The following is a 22346-nucleotide window of genomic DNA, read 5'->3' as shown; positions in this document are numbered from 1 at the left end:
GTGTTCATCCTGACTCAACTTTAAACCTAATCACCTCGATTATTGATTGTATATCATGTGACCACGTCAGACCACGAGAGACCCGGAGACGCCGTTTAAGCCTTCAGAATCCTCTTTCAAGGAGCTCCACAAACCTGGAGCTGAGCTCAGGGGAGAGAGCCTTCAGACACCTGTGAGGTGAATCTGTCTCTGACCCCTCAAGCACCCTGGATCGACCCCACGTACACCTGAAACTACCTGAAGCGTGCTACACCTGGATCTCCTTGATTGACCTTTGACCTTCAGTAGGCCAGCTCCAGTCTGCTGAACCTGACCCCCACCCACCCGGGTCTTACCCCACTCCAGGAAGTCGGTGACGTGCTTCTCCCTCTTGAGCGGGGACTGGGAGCACTCTGTGTAGAAGCAGAGCAGCAGGTCTAGCAGCGCCTCCACGTTCAGGCAGCCGGCCGCCCGCTGCTCCAGCAGCAGCTCCTCCAGTCGCTTCAACCGCTCCTGCGCCGACATCCTGCTGTCGGTCCCCGCCGGACTCTCCAAGATGCTCCGCCGGGCCCGCGTCGCTCAGTCCGGGTGTATCCGCCGCCGAGGCTCCGCTTCCTGCCTAGCTGCTAGCCGTTAGCCGTTAGCTCCAGGAGAAGCTTCCCGACATTTTGAGCCGCGGGGTTCGGAGCGTCGCCGAGAGTCCTCCGGTCACCGTGGGTCACCGTCGGTCAGCAGCCTGCGGGCCTGCCTCTGTCCGCCCTCCTCCGGCTCTAATCCGGTAAATCTGCTCTTTCCTCTCAGGATCAGGACGTCGGGCGGACCGTCGACTCTCAGGTCGGCCGCCGCTGCTCCATGTCCGCCGCTCGGTTTGTCGGACCGGGGCTGGCTCCGGGGGCGACTGCGCAGGGGTCAGAATGTCCGAGTTCTCCGTGGGAGTGGGGGAGAGCGTCACGGGATCACGGCCGGTTTGAGGAGAGTTCGAGGCGGCTGCCGGTGTGGCGGAGCGCTGGGAATATGGCTGAATCCAGGACGGAAGATCCCGAGCAAGCGGAGGAGTTGTGTCCCGCTTCCGGTGCCGGGGAGCTTCACAATAAAATATCCGAGCTCAGAAAACCAAGAGTCAGTGACGAGCATCAACAAACCGCAAGAACAGAAGGACTAGACACATGGTAAATGGACTGGTTCTTATATAGCGCTTTTCTTCTCATCTGAGCACTCAAAGCGCTTTACACAACTTGTGCATTCACACAAGCACATTTTCTAAGTTCTTTCTAACTAACATTCACACTCCGATAAATACATCGGAGAGCAATTTGGGGTTTGCTGTCCGTCCAGCCCTCTGCACATGCTCAGAAAACCAAACATTGCATATTTTTTATCATAACTCTGGTTTTACGTGGCCTATCAACACAATTTAAAAACTGGTATAAAGTCCAGTTTTTCCGTTACTTCTTCCGTCTGTCCTGCTCACATCTCCAAAGGTTGTACACTTAATGTGGCTTCACTCCACATCAGCCACGCCGCTTTGCCAGCTAAAACAGCGGTGTTGGCACATATTTACTTTAATTTCAATTCAGGTTAAAAAAATTTTGTGTGCGCAACGCAGATTTTCTCTGCGCAGAGACCGTGCCAACAGTGCGCAATTGCGCACGTGCGCAGCTTAGAGTGAACATTGGTCTCCTCCATCGTTTAACCTTCCCTTTCACCCCTGTCTTCAAGAGCATCTGGCTGTGTCCCAATTAAGAGACTGCACGCTTGAAGTACGCGCACTACGCGTACTACGTAAGGTGCGTACTATAAGTACGAGAAGTGCGGAAGTGAGAGGCTTGTGAAATGGGACGGTATACGCTTCGTCGCGCTGTTCAGGTTGCCTAGCAACCATGATAGTAACCGTGAGACACGTTACATACAGCTTTGTTTGACAGAAATGAAGGAGAAAAATGTTTTGTTGGTCATTCATTTTTGTCATGACATCACTTTGATTAGTTGAGTATCTGAGGCTGAGACCACGGGACCACATGATTGTTGGGCTTCATTTCTGTGCTGAACAGTCATTTAAGATTAGTTAGTAAATAACAATTAGTTAATGTTGTTCATGAGACTAAAGTCAACTCACTGTGGCAATGTAAATATAATATGTAAATATAATATGGCCAATATTATAGTATTGTCAGATTATTATGGTATATATCTCATAGTAATCTATCATAATAATCTGACAATACTATAATATTGGCCATATTATATTTACATTGTGTGTGTATGTATATGTGTGTGTGTGTATATGTGTGTGTGTGTGTGTGTATATATATATATATATATATATATATATATATATATATATATATATATATATATATATATATATATATATAAAAAAAACACCCAGCACGCCCCTGCGGGCGGTTTATCCTTCAAGCTCGGGTCCTCTACCAGAGGCCTGGGAGCTTGAGGGTCCTGCGCAGTATCTTAGCTGTTCCCAGGACTGCGCTCTTCTGGACAGAGATCTCCGATGTTGTTCCCGGGATCTGCTGGAGCCACTCGCCTAGCTTGGGAGTCACCGCACCTAGTGCTCCGATTACCACGGGGACCACCGTTACCTTCACCCTCCACATCCTCTCGAGCTCTTCTCTGAGCCCTTGGTATTTCTCCAGCTTCTCGTGTTCCTTCTTCCTGATATTGCTGTCATTCGGAACCGCTACATCGATCACTACGGCCATCTTCTTCTGTTTGTCTACCACCACTATGTCCGGTTGGTTAGCCACCACCATTTTGTCCGTCTGTATCTGGAAGTCCCACAGGATCTTAGCTCGGTCATTCTCCACCACCCTTGGGGGCATCTCCCATTTTGACCTCGGGACTTCCAGGTTATACTCGGCACAGATGTTCCTGTACACTATGCCGGCCACTTGGTTATGGCGTTCCATGTATGCCTTGCCTGCTAGCATCTTGCACCCTGCTGTTATGTGCTGGATTGTCTCTGGGGCATCTTTACACAGCCTGCACCTGGGGTCTTGCCTGGTGTGATAGACCCCAGCCTCTATGGATCTTGTGCTCAGAGCTTGTTCTTGTGCTGCCATGATTAGTGCCTCTGTGCTGTCTTTCAGTCCAGCTTTGTCCAGCCACTGGTAGGATTTCTGGATATCAGCCACCTCCTCTATCTGCCGGTGGTACATACCGTGCAGGGGCCTGTCCTTCCATGATGGTTCCTCGTCTCCCTCCTCTTTCTTGGGTTTCTGCTGCCTGAGGTATTCACTGAGCACTCGGTCAGTTGGGGCCATCTTCCCAATGTATTCTTGGATGTTCGTTGTCTCATCCTGGACTGTGGTGCTGACACTCACCAGTCCCCGGCCCCCTTCCTTCCGCTTAGCGTACAGCCTCAGGGTGCTGGATTTGGGGTGAAACCCTCCATGCATGGTAAGGAGCTTTCTTGTCTTTATGTCAGTGGCTTCTATCTCCTCCTTTGGCCAGCCTATTACCCCAGCAGGGTACCTGATCACGGGCAGGGCGTACGTGTTGATGGCCCGGATCTTGTTCTTACCATTCAGCTGACTCCTCAGGACTTGCCTGACCCTCTGCAGGTACTTGGTGGTTGCAGCTTTTCTAGCGGCCTCTTCATGGTTCCCATTCGCCTGTGGGATCCCCAAGTACTTGTAACTGTCCTCTATGTCTGCAATGTTGCCTTCTGGTAGTTCAATCCCCTCAGTTCTGACTACCTTCCCTCTCTTTGTTACCATCCGACTACACTTCTCCAGTCCGAACGACATTCCAATGTCATTGCTGTATAGCCTGGTAGTGTGGATCAGTGAATCGATGTCTCGTTCACTCTTGGCATACAGCTTGATGTCATCCATGTACAGGAGGTGGCTGACAACTGCTCCGTTCTGTAGTCGGTATCCGTAGCCAGTCTTGTTAATGATCTCACTGAGGGGGTTCAGGCCTATGCAGAACAGCAGTGGGGACAGAGCATCTCCTTGGTAGATCCCGCACTTGATGGTGACTTGTGCTATGGGCTTGGAGTTGGCCTCTAGTGTTGTACGCCACATCCCCATTGAGTTCCTGATGAAGGCTCTTAGGGTCCCATTGATCTTGTACAATTCTAGGCATTCCAGTATCCAGCTGTGGGGCATTGAGTCATAGGCCTTCTTGTAATCAATCCAGGCAGTGCACAGGTTGGTCAGTCTGGTCTTGCAGTCTCGGCTGATTGTTCTGTCTACCAGTAGCTGGTGTTTTGCGCCTCTGGTATTCTTGCCAATTCCTTTCTGTGTCCCGCTCATGTATTGACCCATGTGCCTGTTCATCTTAGCCGATATGATGCCTGACAGGAGCTTCCATGTAGTACTGAGGCAGGTTATTGGTCGGTAGTTGGAGGGGACCGGTCCCTTCTTGGGGTCCTTGGGGATCAGGACCGTCCGGCCTTCAGTTAGCCATTCCGGGTGTCTCTCGTTAACTAGCAGCTGGTTCATTTGTGCTGCCAGACGCTCGTGGAGTGCAGTCAGCTTCTTCAGCCAGTAGGCGTGAACCATGTCGGGCCCTGGTGCTGTCCAACTCTTCATACTGGAGACCCTTTCTTGGATATCTGCCACTGTGATGGTTACTGGACCCTGTTCAGGGAGGTCGCTGTGGTCAGCCCTCAGATCCTCTAGCCACTGAGCATTGCCGTTATGGGTTGCATCCTTCTCCCATATGCTCTTCCAGTATTGCTCCGTCTCCAGCCTTGGTGGTGCTGTTCTCTTATTGTTCCCTTGCCACTGAGAGTACACCTTTGCTGGTTCTGTGAAGAACAGCTGGTTTATTCTCCTGCCTTCTATCTCTCTGGTGTACCTCCTCAAGCGGCTGGCCAAGGCTGTGAGTCTTTGCTTGGCAGTTTCCAAGGCCTCAGGTATGGACAGCCTCAGGTATGGATATATATATATACACACACACACACACACACACACACACACACACACACACACACACACACACACACACACACACACACACACACATACATATATATATATATATATATATATATATATATATATATATATATATATATATATATATATATATATATATATATATATATATGTGTATATATATATATGTATATATATATATATATGTGTGTGTGTGTATATATATATATATATATGTATATATATATATATATATATATGTATATATATATATATATGTGTGTATATGTATGTATATGTACAGTCTATCTGGGTCAGATATAAACCAGGTTTAGGTGGAGTTTATTTTCGTTGTGCTGACTGTTAGAATTTATTTAATATTAATTTCTAGTATCAGCTGATGTTTGCTGGAGCCACAGCTGTAAAAGCTGCTGGTCATGATATGTTTGTATATGTGGCAAGAGGGAAACATGAAGATGGAACCAGGAGATGTCCTTACTGAATCATCAGAGTTGAACAGGTGATTGAGAAACAGGTTTACCTTTTAGGTGACATGAATGAGTTGAAGGGAAGTTATGAACTGTTTCTGAGAGACAAATAACACCAGGAACCTTTTTTAAGCTGACAGCTGGTAACTGTGCAGGGGCGGGTCTAGCAAAGTTTTGCCAGGGGGCCAGGTAGGGCATTAACAGGGAAAGGGGAGCACAAAGAAATATGTTCTTATTCTCATTTAAAATGTCATGCTTTTATTAATTATCTGAAGCTTACAACCAAAGTTGTTATCTGATGTAAAATGTATAGAAATCATACATATACCAACAAGACAGTGTACATCACTGTCACAACAGCGTCTGTTTTCATTCAAAGGCTTTATGGCTTTTCCTATAATACCTGGGGGGGGCGATCTCTAGTCAAAATGCCCGGCTGATTTTTTTTTTTTTGTCCCAGTCCAGCCCTGTTGACACCACGTATTTAAACTCATACATCTTCACTACCTTTGCTTCTTCAGTTTGGAGAATTTCATCTAATTTAAGATTGAATAAATTGATCACTCGATTAAATATTTTTTGTCAGTTTATATTTTTGTATATTATTATATTTTATAAATGTTCACAAAAACAATAAAAAATGTTTTATTTTATAGCTGATCTGAGAGATATGATGATCATTTAAATGTTCTGAAATCCCAAACAATCAATCAATAATCAGCTGCTTGTTTAATTATCATTATCAAAAAGGATTTTTGTTATAATTCTTCAGAATTATTTAAATGTGTTTTTCAATAAAAGATGTAATTTCTCATAAATATGAAAAAAGCAAAAATCTGAAAAATATTGAAAAACACTTAAATGTTAGATTAATATATTTATTTATAACCAAAGATAAGCTCCATTGGTTAAAATAAATAAATTAAACAGGATTTAGTTTCTTTTATGTCCAGCAAAAAGTCTCTGACAGCAGAAATCAACCCCCGGCAGCTGGACGAGCTTTCCGTCTTCTTTTTTTTAATATAACATTTGAAAAATCTAAATAATTAAAACAGAAAAAAAATCACAAATATGAAAACTGTAAAGCGGCTGTTAGCTGGGATTTTATTCTGAAGGCCTGAGTCCTGCTCTCGGAAGTTAGAACGTGCTGCTGTATGCAGGCGCGACTCACCTGCTCTTCGCTCCCTGAGGAACACCGAGGCCCCGCCTTCCTGCACCGGAAACGCTCCAGATACATGACGTCACGTCATGGTTGAGAGGAGCTGAAAGAGGCTGGTACCATACAGGCATTAATAACGAACAGAAAAACTAAAAACAGATTGAACTCCTGGCTTCTACGAGATTTTTGATTAAAAGGAAGAATTTTGCTTTCAAAGTCTGAAGGAATCTGAAACTAGCATCATCTGTAAAATCGAATTAGTTCCCATAAATTAGAAAAGTTAAGTCAAGCCAACTTAAGATAACCACGTTAGGACAACTTATTCACAAGTATTACAAGTACACAGTACTACGAATAACTCGATGTTTCTGAGTGAGCAATATTAATGTTTTCCCACTGACAAACATTTAATGTTCTACTAAATTTTTAGTTTTAAACAAAATCACATTATGTTTTATCAGCCTTGGACTTGAGAGATTTCTAATACAACACTTAATATAAACACTGTATGTGTGATTCAAAGATCATTTAAAAAAAGAGCCCAACTTTTATTTTCAAAAATCAAAAAAAGTAAATTAGCCGACATACTGTTCTGCTGAACAACACACACGTTGTTGTGTTATTTAATTATATTTTAAAAATATTGTCACTTTTAAACTGAATATTTATTTGTTAGACCATTTAAAACTTTAATCTTACAGTGAAACGAAGTCTCAGATTTAATTATTCTAAATTAAGTTTAGGCTTCTTGTAACTTTGTATTGTAGTTACAGTACTGATAAAATCGATATACAGTGGTCCCTCATTTATCGCGGGAGTTGCGTTCCAAAAATAACCCGCGATAGGTGAAATCCGCGAAATAGCCTTTATCTTTTAAAAACAATTATTATAGATGTTTTAAGGCTATAAACCCCCTCACTATATAGCTTATACACTTTTCTCAGATAGGCATGAACATTTTCACACTTTTCTCTCTTGTTTAAACACCCTCAAACTTCAAACCTTTGTAGAAAAATAAGTCCAGTCAGGGGCATTTATAGAATGAAACCAAAGGCACCCGCGGTTGCCTTTGATGGTGCAAAACGTCTCGTCGACATTGTTGTGTTTGTTGGGGAGAAAACTTACAAACATACAGTACAGCACTTCAGAGTCACACTGCCAGCGATTGAAGATTTATGTAAATTTGACAAGCTGAATGTATTCTGTACTGTACAGGAGACACGGCACGAGATTGATTGACAATGGTCTACAGTCAATCAGGATGCACAACACAGGCCTAGACAGGTAAGTGACGGACAAGGTAAGCGACTCATGTTGTAACTGACATCAGACGCCGGAGATTTTGGCGGAAAATTAAAGCAAATGGTAGTTTAGATTTGAACAAATTCATTTAAGCTTTAGTATTACCAAATACACTTATCAATTGTCTTATAACTAACAATATTTGTCTAAATAATCTCCAACACCCTGGAGAACAACGGGGAGAGTTTAGAGACTCTCCAAGATTATATTGATCAGTGCTTTCAGGATCTCGTGATGAAGAAGGCCCGGTGTGCAGCTTCCCCAGCCAAATCTGAGACGCCGTCGTCGAAAAGACAACGCCCGGCAGATTCCCCCGGCACAACATCGCCAGCCGGCAAAGATATTGCCGACATACTGGAGTCAATCGACAAGCGATTGTCCAGTTTCGATGCAAGGCTGTCCTTGGTGGAGATTCTTCACCGAGAATTTAAATGCTTGCGAGAATCCCTGGAGTACAGCCAGCAGCAGGTGGAAACGCTTGCTGCTGAAAATGCCACGCTAAGGGAGTCGGTGAAATCTCTCACAGAAAATGTTACCCAGCTCAATAGAGAAAATAAAAAAATAAAAGAAACAGTTATTGATCTACAAGCTCGTAGCATGCGTGATAATCTGGTATTTTCTGGTATTCCAGAAGCCGCTGGAGAGGACGCGGAGACCACGGTGAAAAGCTTCATCAAAACCCACCTGAAGCTGCCAGAGGACACGGTGAAGAACATCGTCTTCGATAGGGTGCATCGCCTCGGCCCCATTCGGGCTACGGCCGGGAGACCACGTCCTATCGTGGCCAAATTCGGCCACTTCAAACAAAAGCAACATGTGAAAAGCCGCGGCAGGGAATTAAAAGGAACGGACTTCAGCATGAACGTCCAGTTCCCCAAAGAGATCTTGGAACGACGCAGGGTCCTCTTCCCAATCCGACGCGGCTTCATCCAGAAGGGCTCCCGCGCTGTCATCACTGTGGACCGGCTGTACGTGGACGGACAGCTCCACCGCGACCCCAACATCACTCCGTGGCTGTATTAACCTCACACCAGATAAGAATCAGCTACACCCTTTCCCTATCCACTCACACTAACTTGCATTAACATCTGTTTAACTTACGGTATCAAATCGCATCTTAAAGTGTGATTTCATAGCAGAATTAACACCGTCACTCTCCGTCAGTGATTTAATTGGAATGTTTACGTTTTGTTTTTTTCTTCTTCTCGTTTTTTTCTCTCTCTTTTCCCCCTCGTTTTTATGCTGCTCACCCCTGTCCTTGGTTTCTTTCTTTCTTTCTTTCACTGCCTCGATCACCTGCTTCGACACTCATCCACAAGCAACATCCTTTATTTCGACACATACACACCATGCGCTCAACGGCAGCACATTTACATCAGTCAGACAGCGCACACAGTCGTATAGGATACACACACTTAAGCCAAGCCTACTCATATTAGTAAATATGCACACACATAGTCAGACTCAGGGAGCATCTCGCCACACATTTTTTCTCTCTCTCCTTCTCTTTATTTATGAACAAGTGATGTATTCTCTCCACCTGTCAAAGCGACGCACACAGCATACATCCCTAGTTATACACAAACATCTATGGGTGCACTGAGGTTCGTCACATGGAATATAAATGGAGCTGGCTCCAGAGAAAAGAGGTTAAAAATATTTAACCAACTCAAAAAACTACAGGCAGATGTTGTCCTTTTACAAGAGACCCACAGACCTCTTAGAGGTTCGAATGAACTTAAAACACCTGAGTTTCCTAATGTGTTCACAGCTTGTTATAATTCTAGACAAAGGGGAGTAGCAATTTTAATACATAAAAATATTAATTTCACAGTACTCGATACAGTTATATATCCAGAGGGCAGATTCTTAATCATTAAACTATCAATACTTGATAAAAAGCTATGTATTGCAAGTGTATATGGTCCAAATGTTGATGATCCCTCATTCTTTCACATTTTTTTCAGTGCACTCTCTGAACGCTTAGATGGCACACTTGTTCTTGGAGGCGACCTCAACCTTGGACTAAATGAAGAAATGGATAGGCTCAATACAGCAGGAACTCAGCGTAATTGGCAGTCCACAAATATAATCAAACAGTATATGAGCGACTTTGGTCTTTGCGATGCATGGCGCTCCCTTCACCCCACCAGTAAGGAATATACTTTTTTCTCACATGTTCATCACTCTTACACTCGTCTGGATTATTTTTTGGTCAGCAGCTCACTGCTGAGCGACATTTCAGACACTGAGATTCACCCTATAGCTGTCAGCGATCATGGTCCTGTATCTTTAACACTAATGCACAAGAATAATACTACACCAAGTAAGAACTGGAGATTTAATATATCACTACTTAAAGATAGTCAAAGGAGCTTGCAAAGAAAAGCGTCTGGACTTCTTTAAGTTGCTTGAAGACGTTTCACCTCTCATCCGAGAAGCTTCTTCAGTTCCTAGGTCAAATGGTGGAGAGTCCCAGATATAAACCTAGTGGGAGTAACCCCCCACAGAGGGACAAAAGGACCCCCTGATGATCCTCTAATCGCCTGAGCCAAGGTGGCTGCAAGAGACTGGAGATAGATCACTCGGCAGTTGATTGCTTAGTGTCACTTCTTTATTCTCAAACAGTTTTGTCATCCATTCTGCCATCGTTGTTTCTGCAGGAAGCAGGGTGCTGGGGTTTAGCTGATTACACTTCTCTATAGTAATGTGTGAGTGTGAGAGCAGAATACCTACATAAGAGAGTTGTCTCTGAAAGCTTGAGTCAAAACTGCCTTCATGTACCCTGCTACTCCATCGACATGGAGAATAAAAGGTTTTTCATAGTCTGGTAATGCTAAGACGGTACATGTTTGCAATGCTATTTTTAAATCAGTGAAGGCTTTTTCTGCTTCTAGGGTCCACTGTATTTTGTCTTTTAATGCTAGGTCTTTTCCATAAATTAGGTTCTGTAGTGGCTGGGCCAGCAGTGCATACTCTGGGATCCAGCACCCACAGAAATTGCACAGACCTAAATAACTCATCATTTGTTGCTTAGTTATTTGGTTTTGGTGCATTTTGGACTGCTGTCTTTCTGCTCTCTAGTAAGGTGCGGCCTCGGCCTGTTAGTTGATGTCCTAAGTAGATGACTTTATCACTCCACAATTCTAACTTGTGTTGTGATACTTTGTGGCCTTGTTCTGCCAAATGTTGCAGAACCGTCATTGTGTTTTCTCTACAATCATCTTGTGTATGGCCTGTAATCAATATGTCATCTACATACAGCAGAAATTTTCCTGGAGCAGAGAGAGAGCAAAGTGACATTGATTTCTTTAGAGCTTCTGCATACAGTGTTGGGCTATTTTGAAATCCTTGTGGTAGCCTCGTGTATGTGTATTTTTCATTATCAAAAGTAAATCCAAATAGATTCTGTGAATCTTTATGTAAGGGAACAGAGAAAAATGCATTTGAGAGGTCAATCACCGAGAACCATTGTTCTTTTGGTGTTACTTGATTTAAAATGATATGTGGATTTGCAACCACTGGAGGTATTTGCTCTGTTACCTTATTTATTGCTCTTAGATCATGAACTAGGCGATATTTTCCAGTATTGGCCTTTTTTACTGGAAAAATTGGTGTATTACACGTGGCTTTATTAGTTTTCACGAGAATACCTGCTTTCTGCATGTCTGCTTTACTGGCCTAATTCCTTCCTTTGCTTCTGCACTCAAAGGTTATTGTGGTTTCACAGGCCTTCTGGCCCTGATGCTGACCTAACTATCAGAATGTCATTGGAGAATTTCATTTTCACTTGAGGCATTTTTAGATACCTTCTAGTTTTTCAAAGAATTCACACATCTTACATATTTCAAACTTTGAAGTTTTTTGTTTTGTGTATATATATATTTTTTCCTAAACTTTGCATTGTTCATAGCTCACAGTTCTAAAACTGGGTATTTGTAAATCATATGCCTAATCACTATGTGTCACCGTAATCCACAAGTATTGGCACAAATTTGTTTCCAAACCAACAAAATAATCAAAAAAACAAAAACATACATGAGTCAGGATACAAAAAGACAAAGAAAAATGTTGCCAGAAACAAAGCAGAAGTGTGAGGGGAAACTGAGCTCACAGACAGCTGCATGTGTTCGCTTTTAATAGCATGCAGCCTCTGTTCTAAAAAAACCAATAAATAAAAAATAAAAGAAAATGTGTAACATGCTTATCAACTTAGCGGTGTCCACACATTTAATTCAGCTTCATAATCCTGCAGGTTTAGTTATTATCTTACAGGGTTTGGCTTATTAGTTGTTATTATAGATGTGCTCTGTATCTCAGTAATATTTATCTAGGATAAATGACAGGTTTTCAAGCAGGTTAAGTGCCTCTATGCACCTAATTGGTTTAGATATTGCTTTTATTTTCTTCATCTCATATTTCATTATACTGAGTTTGAGCAAACCTTTAAGCTTGATGCAGACTACTTCATAACAATTGTCCATCTCACATCATACTGGCTAAGATACTTCTTGTCAATATTAATATTATATATTTTTTTAAATTATTATCATCTTTTTCTCTCTATATAATAACAATAGTATATCACAATATTTTATTAGTGTATATCACTATACTACTACTGAGCCAATTTAATAGTTAGGATCATCTTACTCGGCAAACAGATAATTTATAGTTCATCCAATCTCTACAAAATTTGCTTTTTCTCTGAACAGGTTTGTGCCTAGTTTTAGACTGGTCTTCTGTTTGCCTCATCTCAGATCCAACCTTCAGATTATTATATTTTATTTTGTATCCATCAGGGACTGTGAGTGAGCTGCAGTCTCACCCACCCTCCAGGATGGAAACATTTATCTTTTCACACACTTTCCTTGGCTGAACAATGACACAGCCTTAATCTACCTTATGCATCTCTCTTTTTTTTTATAGAAAAGGTCTTCATATGAATGATTTCCTTTTATTTATTTCATACAATCTGGGCATGATGGGTCATAAATGCACTGATTTTTGCAGCCACGGCCACTATCTCTATGTGACATAAAAGGGGATCGGTTAGATGCTGTTTTGTCACATGTCCTGAGGCTGATTTCACAATTATATTACAACTGTTGGCTTGTCTTCTGAACCTAACAGTAGTTGTTCTACATTGTAAACCTCCGCTTCATCTGTTTCACTTCCTTCCTCTCGTGCTAGTCATTCATCACTTTCCTGTTCCTGAATTACACTCCTGCAGTCTCGAGCAAAGTGCCCGTTTTTTTTTCCACAATTACAGCATTTAATCTCTCTTTTGTCCCTTCTTTGTCCTGCTTTTTACTTTCTTTTGACTTTTTTCCTCATATAGCTCTTTTTGCAAAGCGGCTTTTAAAGCATTTATTGAATCAGGGGTGCATTTGCCTTGCCAAGCTGGACAATATATTTTATGTGGATTTCTCCACCTTTTTGCACTGATTATTCCTGCATTTGAACAGTTTTTTCCTAACCACTCTTCATCTGCTGTTAATTTTTCTTTAGTTTTAGAATTACCCATTTTGAACTAATTACGTCAGAACTGTGACACTGTCTCTGGTATGACGAAGCGGGCAGGTTATCAATAACAGCCTTCTACTCACTCGCTATTCGAGTGAGCGGTTATTGATTTTACGTGATGACGCACAACCTTATTTTCCCACTTCAACCAGTACGTGAGTGTGCACAGGAAAACAACTTTGAGGAGTAGTTCGACCGCTTATTGGGTCGTGAATGACAACTTACTCCTCTTAGTTAGCACAATTAGAGCGCGCTTTTATAATTTTTATTGAGATTTTCCGTATTTTCGTTGTGCAACCTTCTACCTGTTCCGTTGCAGCCACTCCCAGAGCGACCGGAACTCGTTCCGTTCAGCTGCTACCCAGAGCAACCGGAACTTTTAATAGCGATTTCTAGAATCTCGCTCTTGCCTGTCGTCTCTAAGTCCCTCTTGGACTGAGATCTGTCGGCGCTAACCAGGTTTACACACTATTTTAAAGGAAAATCTCAATATCAACGTATTTTAGCGCTTGATGGAATGCAGTGTTTCATATTCACCTTACTGTGGCGCTGCGTTTTGGATTCGGTTCATCTGGTCCTGGCGCCGTGGGGCCTGTATAAGACGCTGACCGGAGATCGAATGGTCCCGGTTTTTCTCCTTTACTGTGCACAGGTTTTTTCCAGCGCAGGCAACACGACGTCAGGATCCGATGAAAACCGTCTGTGGACAACTAGACGTTAAAAATAACAGTCAGTTCTCCGGCTCGAAGGACCAATTAAATGTCAGGGGTTAAGACATTTGTTCACAAGTAAGAGAAATAAGACACTGCAGACCGACTCAGAGAGTATTAAGACATGCGCATGGGTGTGTGCCTCTCAGCAAAATCACACACACTCAGCGCAGGCTGGTTGCTTTATTTATAAGGCAAAATGGGTTACATAGTACTTCCTCTTTTAACCGAAAGGGAAAAGGCCAGACATTACCTAAGCTTATCTGACCTCTGCACACAAACTAAGAATAAAAACATAGAAGTATATCACACTTATCTGACATCACACACACTGGGTTAAAGAATACATACTTGTATACTTGTCAAACATCTCAGACACTAAAGTAAGGAATGCATTATGTTCTCTTTAACAATAAACTTGGTTATGTGAAAATATATGAACACTCGATTATAAGGCACACTTGATTATACTTGATTTCATAAAAATCCTCTCACAATATCATACGCCACCTCTCTGGGGACATCTCAGGCCCTCCAAGGTTTGGAGGCCTATCTCCCCCTACCACCACTTCCCCTGCCAGTGGCGGACTCCCTCAGACATCGGTGCGTTGGTGGTTCTTTGTGTCCGGGGATGGGCGTCCAGGTACACACCGGCTCACTCCTTGGCGGCCGCTTATCGGGGCCTGGAGCCTGGGGCTCGCTCGGGCCACTTCGGAGGTGGGGTGCCCCCGGCCTCTCGGCCTGGGGCTCGGTCACTCAGGCACAGCTGGCTGCCGGCGGAGCTCACGGGTGCGTCACTCAGCAACCTGGCTTCTGCTCCGCGGCTGCTGAGTGAGCCCTCATCTGGGACTCTCCTCAGCTCTTTCTGGGACAGTGGCGCGGCTGCCCCTCTGTTGGTCTTCCTTGGTCTCTTGTGTTCTGGGGGCCTCTGGATGTCTGGAGTTTTGATCTCCTCCATACCTGCTTCATGCCCTGGAGGACGGGGCAGTGGCTCCCCACAGCCTCTAGCAGATCATTACATGAAGGAACCTTTTAAAAAAACAAGCGTGTCCATGCTCACAGGTGTACACACGGGTGATCACACACACAAACTACACCCTTTTTGGCTCCTACCTCACTGTATGCTGTCAATCTTACTTGCTGCACAATAATGTTTAATATTTAGTATTTACTGTCATATTCCCATTTATCATTGTGATGTTGTTTATTCTATTACTCTCGTTTTCTTCTGCTTGTTTTCTTTTTTCTTTCTCAACAGGTGATCCAGGTGATCGATATATGCATTTTTTCTTCCTCTGCTTATTCTGTTGGTTTTTGTTTTTTGCCCTTCTCCCCCGTCCCTCTTCTCAGCTGTTTTTCTTTCCCTCTTTCTTTCTCCCCTTCTTTCCCCCAGTCAAATCTGTCCCGTATTCAGCAAGTGAAAATAAAATAAACAATAAAAGGTGAATCAAATGGACCATTACAGCAAGGCAGGGATGGTCAATTTGGTAAAGTAAATCCGTTGGGCATCGTTCTTCGCCTTTAGACAATAATTCTGATCGCAAAAAAAAAAGGATGCACAACACAATGCCCTGTTAAAAAACACCCCCCCCCCCCCCCCCAAAAAAAAAAACATGAAAAATTGCACACACAAAAAAATTGCTGTCCACTATGAGATAAGGCTGCGAAAGGTGAACCGCATTATAGCAAGGGACCACTGTAAATATATTTATAGTTCAGCCAGGTGCAGTCTCTAACTCAAACAACACATTTGTTTTGCATTCAGACACCTGAGCTGGTGTGTTGTAGTTTTTTAAGGATGGCTTGTTTCCATTACTGCCTGAAGAAAGTCTTTAACATTGTCCCAAGTTTCCTTAAGTACAGTGGCAGTGGATGTGGGTTGGAGAGGCAATGACCTTGAACCTCCAGATGACCATCTTCACTGACCTCTCCACTTGTGACAAAGGGCTCATCTCACCTGGTGTGAGCAAATAATCATATTTTTTAGAAAACCAACCTATTTGCTTTCTTAAAACATTTTTTTTCTGCATTTGCTACAGAATGGACCTCAGGTTAGACAACCCAGCAACAGTTATGCCAAGCGTTAAGTCAGGCCTCTGAGGAAGAATTGAAACCACCAACTGGCTGCTTTCGATGTGGATGAGAAGCAGCTCTACCCTGAGCCTGTCTTGAATGACTCTCCACCACGATAGACTGATACAGCGTCCGCATCACTGCAGCTGTTGATCTCTTGTTCCACTCTTTGCTCACTCGTGAACAGGACCCTGAGATACCCAAAGTCATCCAGAGTGGGCACCCCACTGTTTTCTGTCTGAGGATCGTGGCCACAGATTTGGAGGTGGTGACTCTCATTCCTCCTGCTCTACACTCAGCTGTGAAATTCTCCAGTGAGAGCTGGAGGCCGCCACCTGATGGCTATCCTAGGCCGACAGGATCCCTCTTAAGTTTGATCACGACAGGCACCAACCATCTTGCAGCCGCAGCTCCTTGCAGCAGTCCGGCACGCTCCCCCGCCTCCTGATCCAATTCACCACCAGGTGCTGATTAGTTGAAGATTCAGCTAGGTGACATTCAGTGTCCCGCTTTTCAGTCTCGATAGGCCTGAGCACTACCCAACACACAATAATGTCATGAAAGCATACTAGAAGGGGCTATGCAGACATGGTCACTAACTTTTCATTCTGATGATCTGCAGAATAATTTCACTGTACAACAACCTTGTCTCGCAGAGATTCCTATGAATTTTAGCTGATGATGGTTGTATAGTGTCTAATATGAAGACTAGGGGTGGGTTTTTATAATCGATTCATCGATTAAAATCGATTCTGGCTTGGATAACGTAAAATCCATTCATTAAAATCCTGAATCGATTTTTTTAATATAAATTTATTTTACGCGAAATGCCAGAATCTCTGGTGACATCTGACAAAATTTCAAGAACCACCAAACAGTTAAGACAGTAAATGAGAGCAGGTACACGGATTCTGCACATAGACTTAAACACACAGCGCGACCCACGGATCAGAATCAGTGAGATGTCGCCTTTCTCACCCGACGGCACGGACACGGTCGGGGCTGAAAGCCGACAGCTTGCTGATTCTGATCTGTCGGCGGGTCCGCGCTTTGTGTTCACGCCCTTTATGAGCCGATTCTAAAGCTGTTAGTTTGATCTCTCTCCAAACAATACTGACCGAACCAGCAGCAAAAGAAGATTCACATAAACATCGTCATGAATTCACTCTGACTTTTACTGTTTTGCTTCCACCGCGATGCACAGCTCTCTCTCTCTCTCTCTCTCTCTCTCTCTCTCTCTCTCTCTCTCTCTCTCTCTCTCTCTCTCTCTCTCTGTACTTCAAGAACAGTTTCCCTTTCTTCATTATTCGCTTGCTTGTTACGCACCAGTCTACTGTTGTTTACAGCGCTGTCAGCCGCTGTTTTTTTCCCTTTTACATTCTTCCGAAAAGAAAACCTCATTTCTGCTGTTCAATACTGAACAAATTTAAACTTTTTAAAATTATTCAAAATGCAAAACGCTTAACCGTGTCTCTAATAAAACCGCTGTAACTTCAGAGGTAATGTTCATATGTTGATTAATGGTTTTCTTTCGTTTTTGATGTACTGCAGAATAGTTTTATAAAATCCCAGGCCAGGAAAATCACCTTCATGTTTTTCTGTGTTTTATCTTCAGCTACTTTGACACAAAGGCATCTGCTGTGAAGCTTACACCTGTGATAAAGTCTTGCGTGTGTCAGCTTCCTTTTTATTGATACAAAAATATGTAAATGTACTGATCTGAATTATAATATTTCTGACTGTCAAAATTTCCCAGATTTAAATCGAATCGAATTAAATCGAATCGTGGATTGAATCGATTCGGGACCTTGTGAATCGGAATTGGATCGATTCTAGAAATCAGTGACGATACCCAGCCCTAATGAAGACACCATAAACAGTGTACAGTCTTGGCCAAAATTTTGAGAATGACACAAGTATTGGTTTTCATAAAGTTTGCTGCTTTAGTTTTTATGATAGCAATTTGCATGTACTCCAAAATGTTATGAAGAGTTATCAGATGAGTTGCAAAGTCCTTCTTTGCCATGAAAATGAACTTAATCCCAGAAAATAAATTTCCACTGCATCTCATCATTCAGCATTTCATGCCATAAAAGAACCTGCTGAGATCATTCCAATATTCTTCTTGTTAACTCAGGTAAGAATGTTGACGAGCACAAGGCTGGAGATCATTATTTCATGCTGGCTGAGTTAGAAAAGCAGACTGGATGTGTTAAAAAAAGAGGGTGATGTTAGTAATCATTATTCTTTCTGTTAACCATGGTTACATGCAAAGAAACATATGCAGCCATCATTGCGTTGCATAAAAATGGCTTCACAGGTAGGGATGTTGTTGCTACTAAGATTGCATGTAAATCAACCATTTATCTTCTCATCAAGGAAAGAGATTCAATTGCTGTGAAGAAGGTCTCAGGGTGCTCAAGAAAGTCCAGCAAGCACCAGGACCATCTCCTAAAGACGACTCAGCTGTGGGATCGGAGTGCCACCAGTGCAGAGCTTACTCAGGAATGGCAGCAGCAGGTGTGAGTGCATCTACACACACAGTGAGGCGAAGACTTTTGGAAGATGCCTGGTCTCAAGAAGGGCAGCAAAAAAGCCCCCCCCCCCAAAAAAAACAAAAAACAAAAAAACAAAAACCCATCAGGGACAGACTGATAGTCTGTAAAAAGTACAGTACAGCAAGTGGGCTACTGAGGACTGGGGTAAAGACATTTTCTCTGATGAAGCCCCTTTTCGATTGTTTGGGGCATCTAAAAAAAAATTGTCCATGTCAATATAAAATTGTATTTAGTAGTCAGTATAAGCTTTTTAATGATATAAGTTTGCATGTGATAGAATACTGCATAATAACCTTTTGATGACTTAGACTGTTGTTCACTATAAGACTTGTTCTGTTATTATCAGTTTCTTTCCCACAGCGATAGTAAGAGCTGAACAAGCAGTTTTCACTCCCTACCAGGAAAAGGAGCTGCTTCCCATAAACCGCACACGCACACACATACACAACCACATACGCACATGCTCACGTATCAACATTCCACTAAACAAATGTATTCATTGTTGTATTACTCTTCTTGTGTATAAATAAAGACAAGTGCAAGAACAGAGCGCGCACATCACAGGGCCCCCACTTTGGTGTGAGCACTCTGTGACCGCCCTTGCAAGGAAAAACTGCAGCATGTGTGTTTCTACTCTCTGACTCTCAGCTGAAGAAGTGTCTTTAGAATAAATCTCTTGACAATCCAGAAAAGATTATGGTAATATAGATTACCTTACATACATATTACATACATATAGATTTCAGTAATATAGAAGAAGGTTCAGTTAGCTTTGCACAAAAACAGCTGGTAGAAATGTCCTTCAAAGAGCTGCTTTTACTTTCTTACTGTGAGTACATTTCTCAACCAGTACTTTTTCACTCTTACTTGAGTAAAGAAGTAGAATCAGTACTTCAACTTATACTGCAGTATTTTTAGCACAACACAGTACAGTATTTTTGCCTTTGGGTGCGATGTCGCACCTCACCTGCATGGCATCTACAATGCTCTGCTTGCGTTGTTGTTGGTGGTGGTGATGTGTACCGCAAAATTACAATTAAAATTCTCAACAAAAAAACTGGTGAAAATATAAATAATATGTAAAAAACTTAACCCCCAAAATGTCTAAGGCTACGTTCACATTGCAGGTGTTAATGCTCAATTCCGATTTTTTGATCAAATCAGATTTTTTTGTCTGCTTGTTCCCACTACAAATAAAATGCGACAGCAAACACGCTCTAGTGTGAACGCTCAAAGCGGCCCGCATGCGCAAAAGATGTCACACACAACGCGCTTTGTTTAGACCCAGAGCAAACAATATTGTTTGACTGATGGCCCTTAATATAAAGACTTCGGACTTTACGTTTCCCAATTTTTGCTTGAAGTTATTTTGTTATTTACATAATAATGTAGATAACCTAATAATTATCCTTATTGCTGTTTTAGAGGAGCGGTGCTTCAAAGGATAGTTGCAGATTTCTGTCAGAATCTGCAGATTACACAGTACAAATAAAATGTTCACGTTTCTCCAACGTTGTCTTCCCAACAGTTTCACTGACATCTACACTGGATGGCCAGGAAGCGTTCGCAATGTCTTATCGGGCGCTTCTCCGGCGCTGATAATTGGCGTCTGTCTTGTGTCAGTGATGTAAAAGACGGATTTAATGCGACATGACTGTTCAAACAGCAGTCGCTTGACCATTCAAACAGCAGTCGCTTTCTAAAACATCGGATATGTATCGGATTCAGTACCACATAGGAAAGTGACCCAGATCGGATTTGAAAATATCAGATTTGCGCCGTTCACACTGTCATACCATGATTGGATATGGGTCGCATAGGGTCAAAAAAATCGGATTTGATGCGCTTTCGCCTGCAGTGTGAACGTAGCCTAAGTCACATCACATGACAGTGCAACATCTAAGCACAAGAGGTGGGAGGGGTAGCAAAGTGTGCCTGCTCTGCGCAGACACAGGAGCGACAAGTCCGGCGACCTGGCTGTTTCGTCTTTGCCAAAAGCACAGCATTGCAAACAAGAGCGGAACTTAAAGTAAAGAACCGATCTCACCAGGCTAGTATCGATCTAATGCCAATGTCGACTTGGTATCGATACAATCAATATTTGGATCGATCTGCCCATCACTAGTATCACTTCCTGTTCCTGTTCCAACACACAATGGTTTGTTTGAGTAGCATATGTGCATAGCAATTAATTAAAAACTTTTAGATAACTTCTTTTTTGATAGTATGATCTTCACTAGCTTCCTCTGAAGCACACTCTCTGTGTACTCACTCCTTAATTTATTACGATTACGTTGGCACTTTGTTAGCGTTACAACAACTGTCGTACTTTTGACACCTCTGGTTAGGATTTAGTGGTCAGTTTCGGACATATTTGATTCTTGCTTGTTATTGAACAAATTCACTTCACTGCTTTTCACTATCTGACATCAATGCACATTGTTCCATTTACTGCATATTGCGCTTTATTCATGTCTCTCATTCCACCTGCATCAACATTGTAAAGTTTGTCACAAAGAGATTTATACATTTATAAATACTAATATTCTCTATTCCATTCTGTTCTGCTTTTTTATTGCCCAGATTTTAGTTAGCTTTTGTTAAATTGTCTGTTTATATGTAAATAGATATGTATGTCACAAATAAAAGTGTCTTGTAAATTATGTTTTTATAAAGAATTTTCTCCCAAATCTCTTACATGCTAACTGTAACGTGTTATTTCTGCTAAAACCTGAACTTAAATGTGTATATGGTGTTTATCTGTTTTTCTCTCTGTTTTAGATGCACATATCCATTTGGAATTCTGCCTCCAAGTTAGAATTGCAGGAATGCAACACGTGTTATAAAAGACCCTTTCACTGCCCTCTGTGCCCCACTTTCAGCCCTACTGTCAGGGCAAAGATTGAGGAGCATATAAATGGATACATTAAAAATGCTTTACCTTTCAAAGGTATGTTGGTATTAAATCCTGCTCCTCACATACAAGGTCTTAAATAATCAGGCCCCATCTTATCTTAATGACCTTGTAGTACCATATCACCCTATTAGAGCAGACCTCTCTGCATTGAATCATATCTGTTATTCAATTCAATTCAATTCAATTTTATTTATATAGCGCCAAATCACAACATAAGTCGCCTCAAGGCGCTTCATAGATACAGTGAAAAACCCAACAATCATATGACCCCCTATGAGCAAGCACTTTGGCAACAGTGGGAAGGAAAAACTCCCTTTTAACAGGAAGAAACCTCCGGCAGAACCAGGCTCAGGGAGGGGCGGCCATCTGCTGCGACCGGTTGGGGTGAGAGAAGGAAGACAGGATAAAAGACATGCTGTGGAAGAGAGACAGAGGTTAATATGATTCAATGCAGAGAGGTCTGTTAATACATAGTGAGCGAGAAAGGTGACTGGAAAGGAAAAACTCAATGCATCATGGGAATCCCCCGGCAGCCTATGTCTATTGCAGCATAACTAAGGGAGGATTCAGGGTCACCTGGTCCAGCCCTAGCTATATGCTTTAGCAAAAAGGAAAGTTTTAAGCCTAATCTTGAAAGTAGAGATAGTGTCTGTCTCCTGAATCCAAACTGGAAGCTGGTTCCACAGAAGAGGGGCCTGAAAACTGAAGGCTCTCCCTCCCATTCTACTTT

The 22346-nt window shown here is 42.5% G+C and overlaps 2 protein-coding genes across 5 annotated transcripts in view; one reads left to right on the top strand and one right to left on the bottom strand.

The window, feature by feature from the left end:
* The window catches only part of cdc42bpb (CDC42 binding protein kinase beta (DMPK-like)), a 29007-nt gene extending 27993 nt beyond the window's left edge, over window positions 1-1014 (bottom strand). Inside the window, exon 1 of the mRNA XM_080882404.1 lies at window positions 336-1014. Within this exon, the coding sequence (XP_080738530.1) occupies window positions 336-504 (169 nt within the window). The 5' untranslated portion in view covers window positions 505-1014. The remainder of the gene's footprint in view (window positions 1-335) is intronic.
* On the top strand, window positions 1009-21688 carry LOC308396818 (uncharacterized protein). 4 transcript variants are annotated; one of them, XR_013971624.1, is made up of 4 exons: window positions 1009-1148; window positions 7746-8800; window positions 9800-16030; window positions 16108-17409. XR_013971624.1 is itself a non-coding variant. In XM_080882405.1 (4 exons), exons 2-4 carry the CDS (start codon window positions 8067-8069, stop codon window positions 18997-18999), a joined length of 1398 nt encoding a protein of 465 aa, XP_080738531.1. In that variant the 5' UTR covers window positions 1009-1148; window positions 7746-8066; the 3' UTR covers window positions 19000-21688. The 4 variants fall into 4 exon arrangements, 3 of the variants coding, with proteins under 3 accessions (XP_080738531.1, XP_080738532.1, XP_080738533.1); XM_080882405.1 differs by lacking the exon at window positions 16108-17409 and adding an exon at window positions 18521-21688 and having other exon boundaries at window positions 9800-9984; XM_080882406.1 differs by having other exon boundaries at window positions 9800-17409.
* Window positions 21689-22346: the final 658 nt, after the last annotated feature.

Source organism: Rhamphochromis sp. 'chilingali' (genome assembly GCF_963969265.1).
Source record: "Rhamphochromis sp. 'chilingali' genome assembly, chromosome: 5".
Classification (NCBI taxonomy): domain Eukaryota; kingdom Metazoa; phylum Chordata; class Actinopteri; order Cichliformes; family Cichlidae; genus Rhamphochromis; species Rhamphochromis sp. 'chilingali'.
Note: the sequence above shows the minus strand (reverse complement) of the source record. Positions and strands in the feature narration are given on the sequence as shown.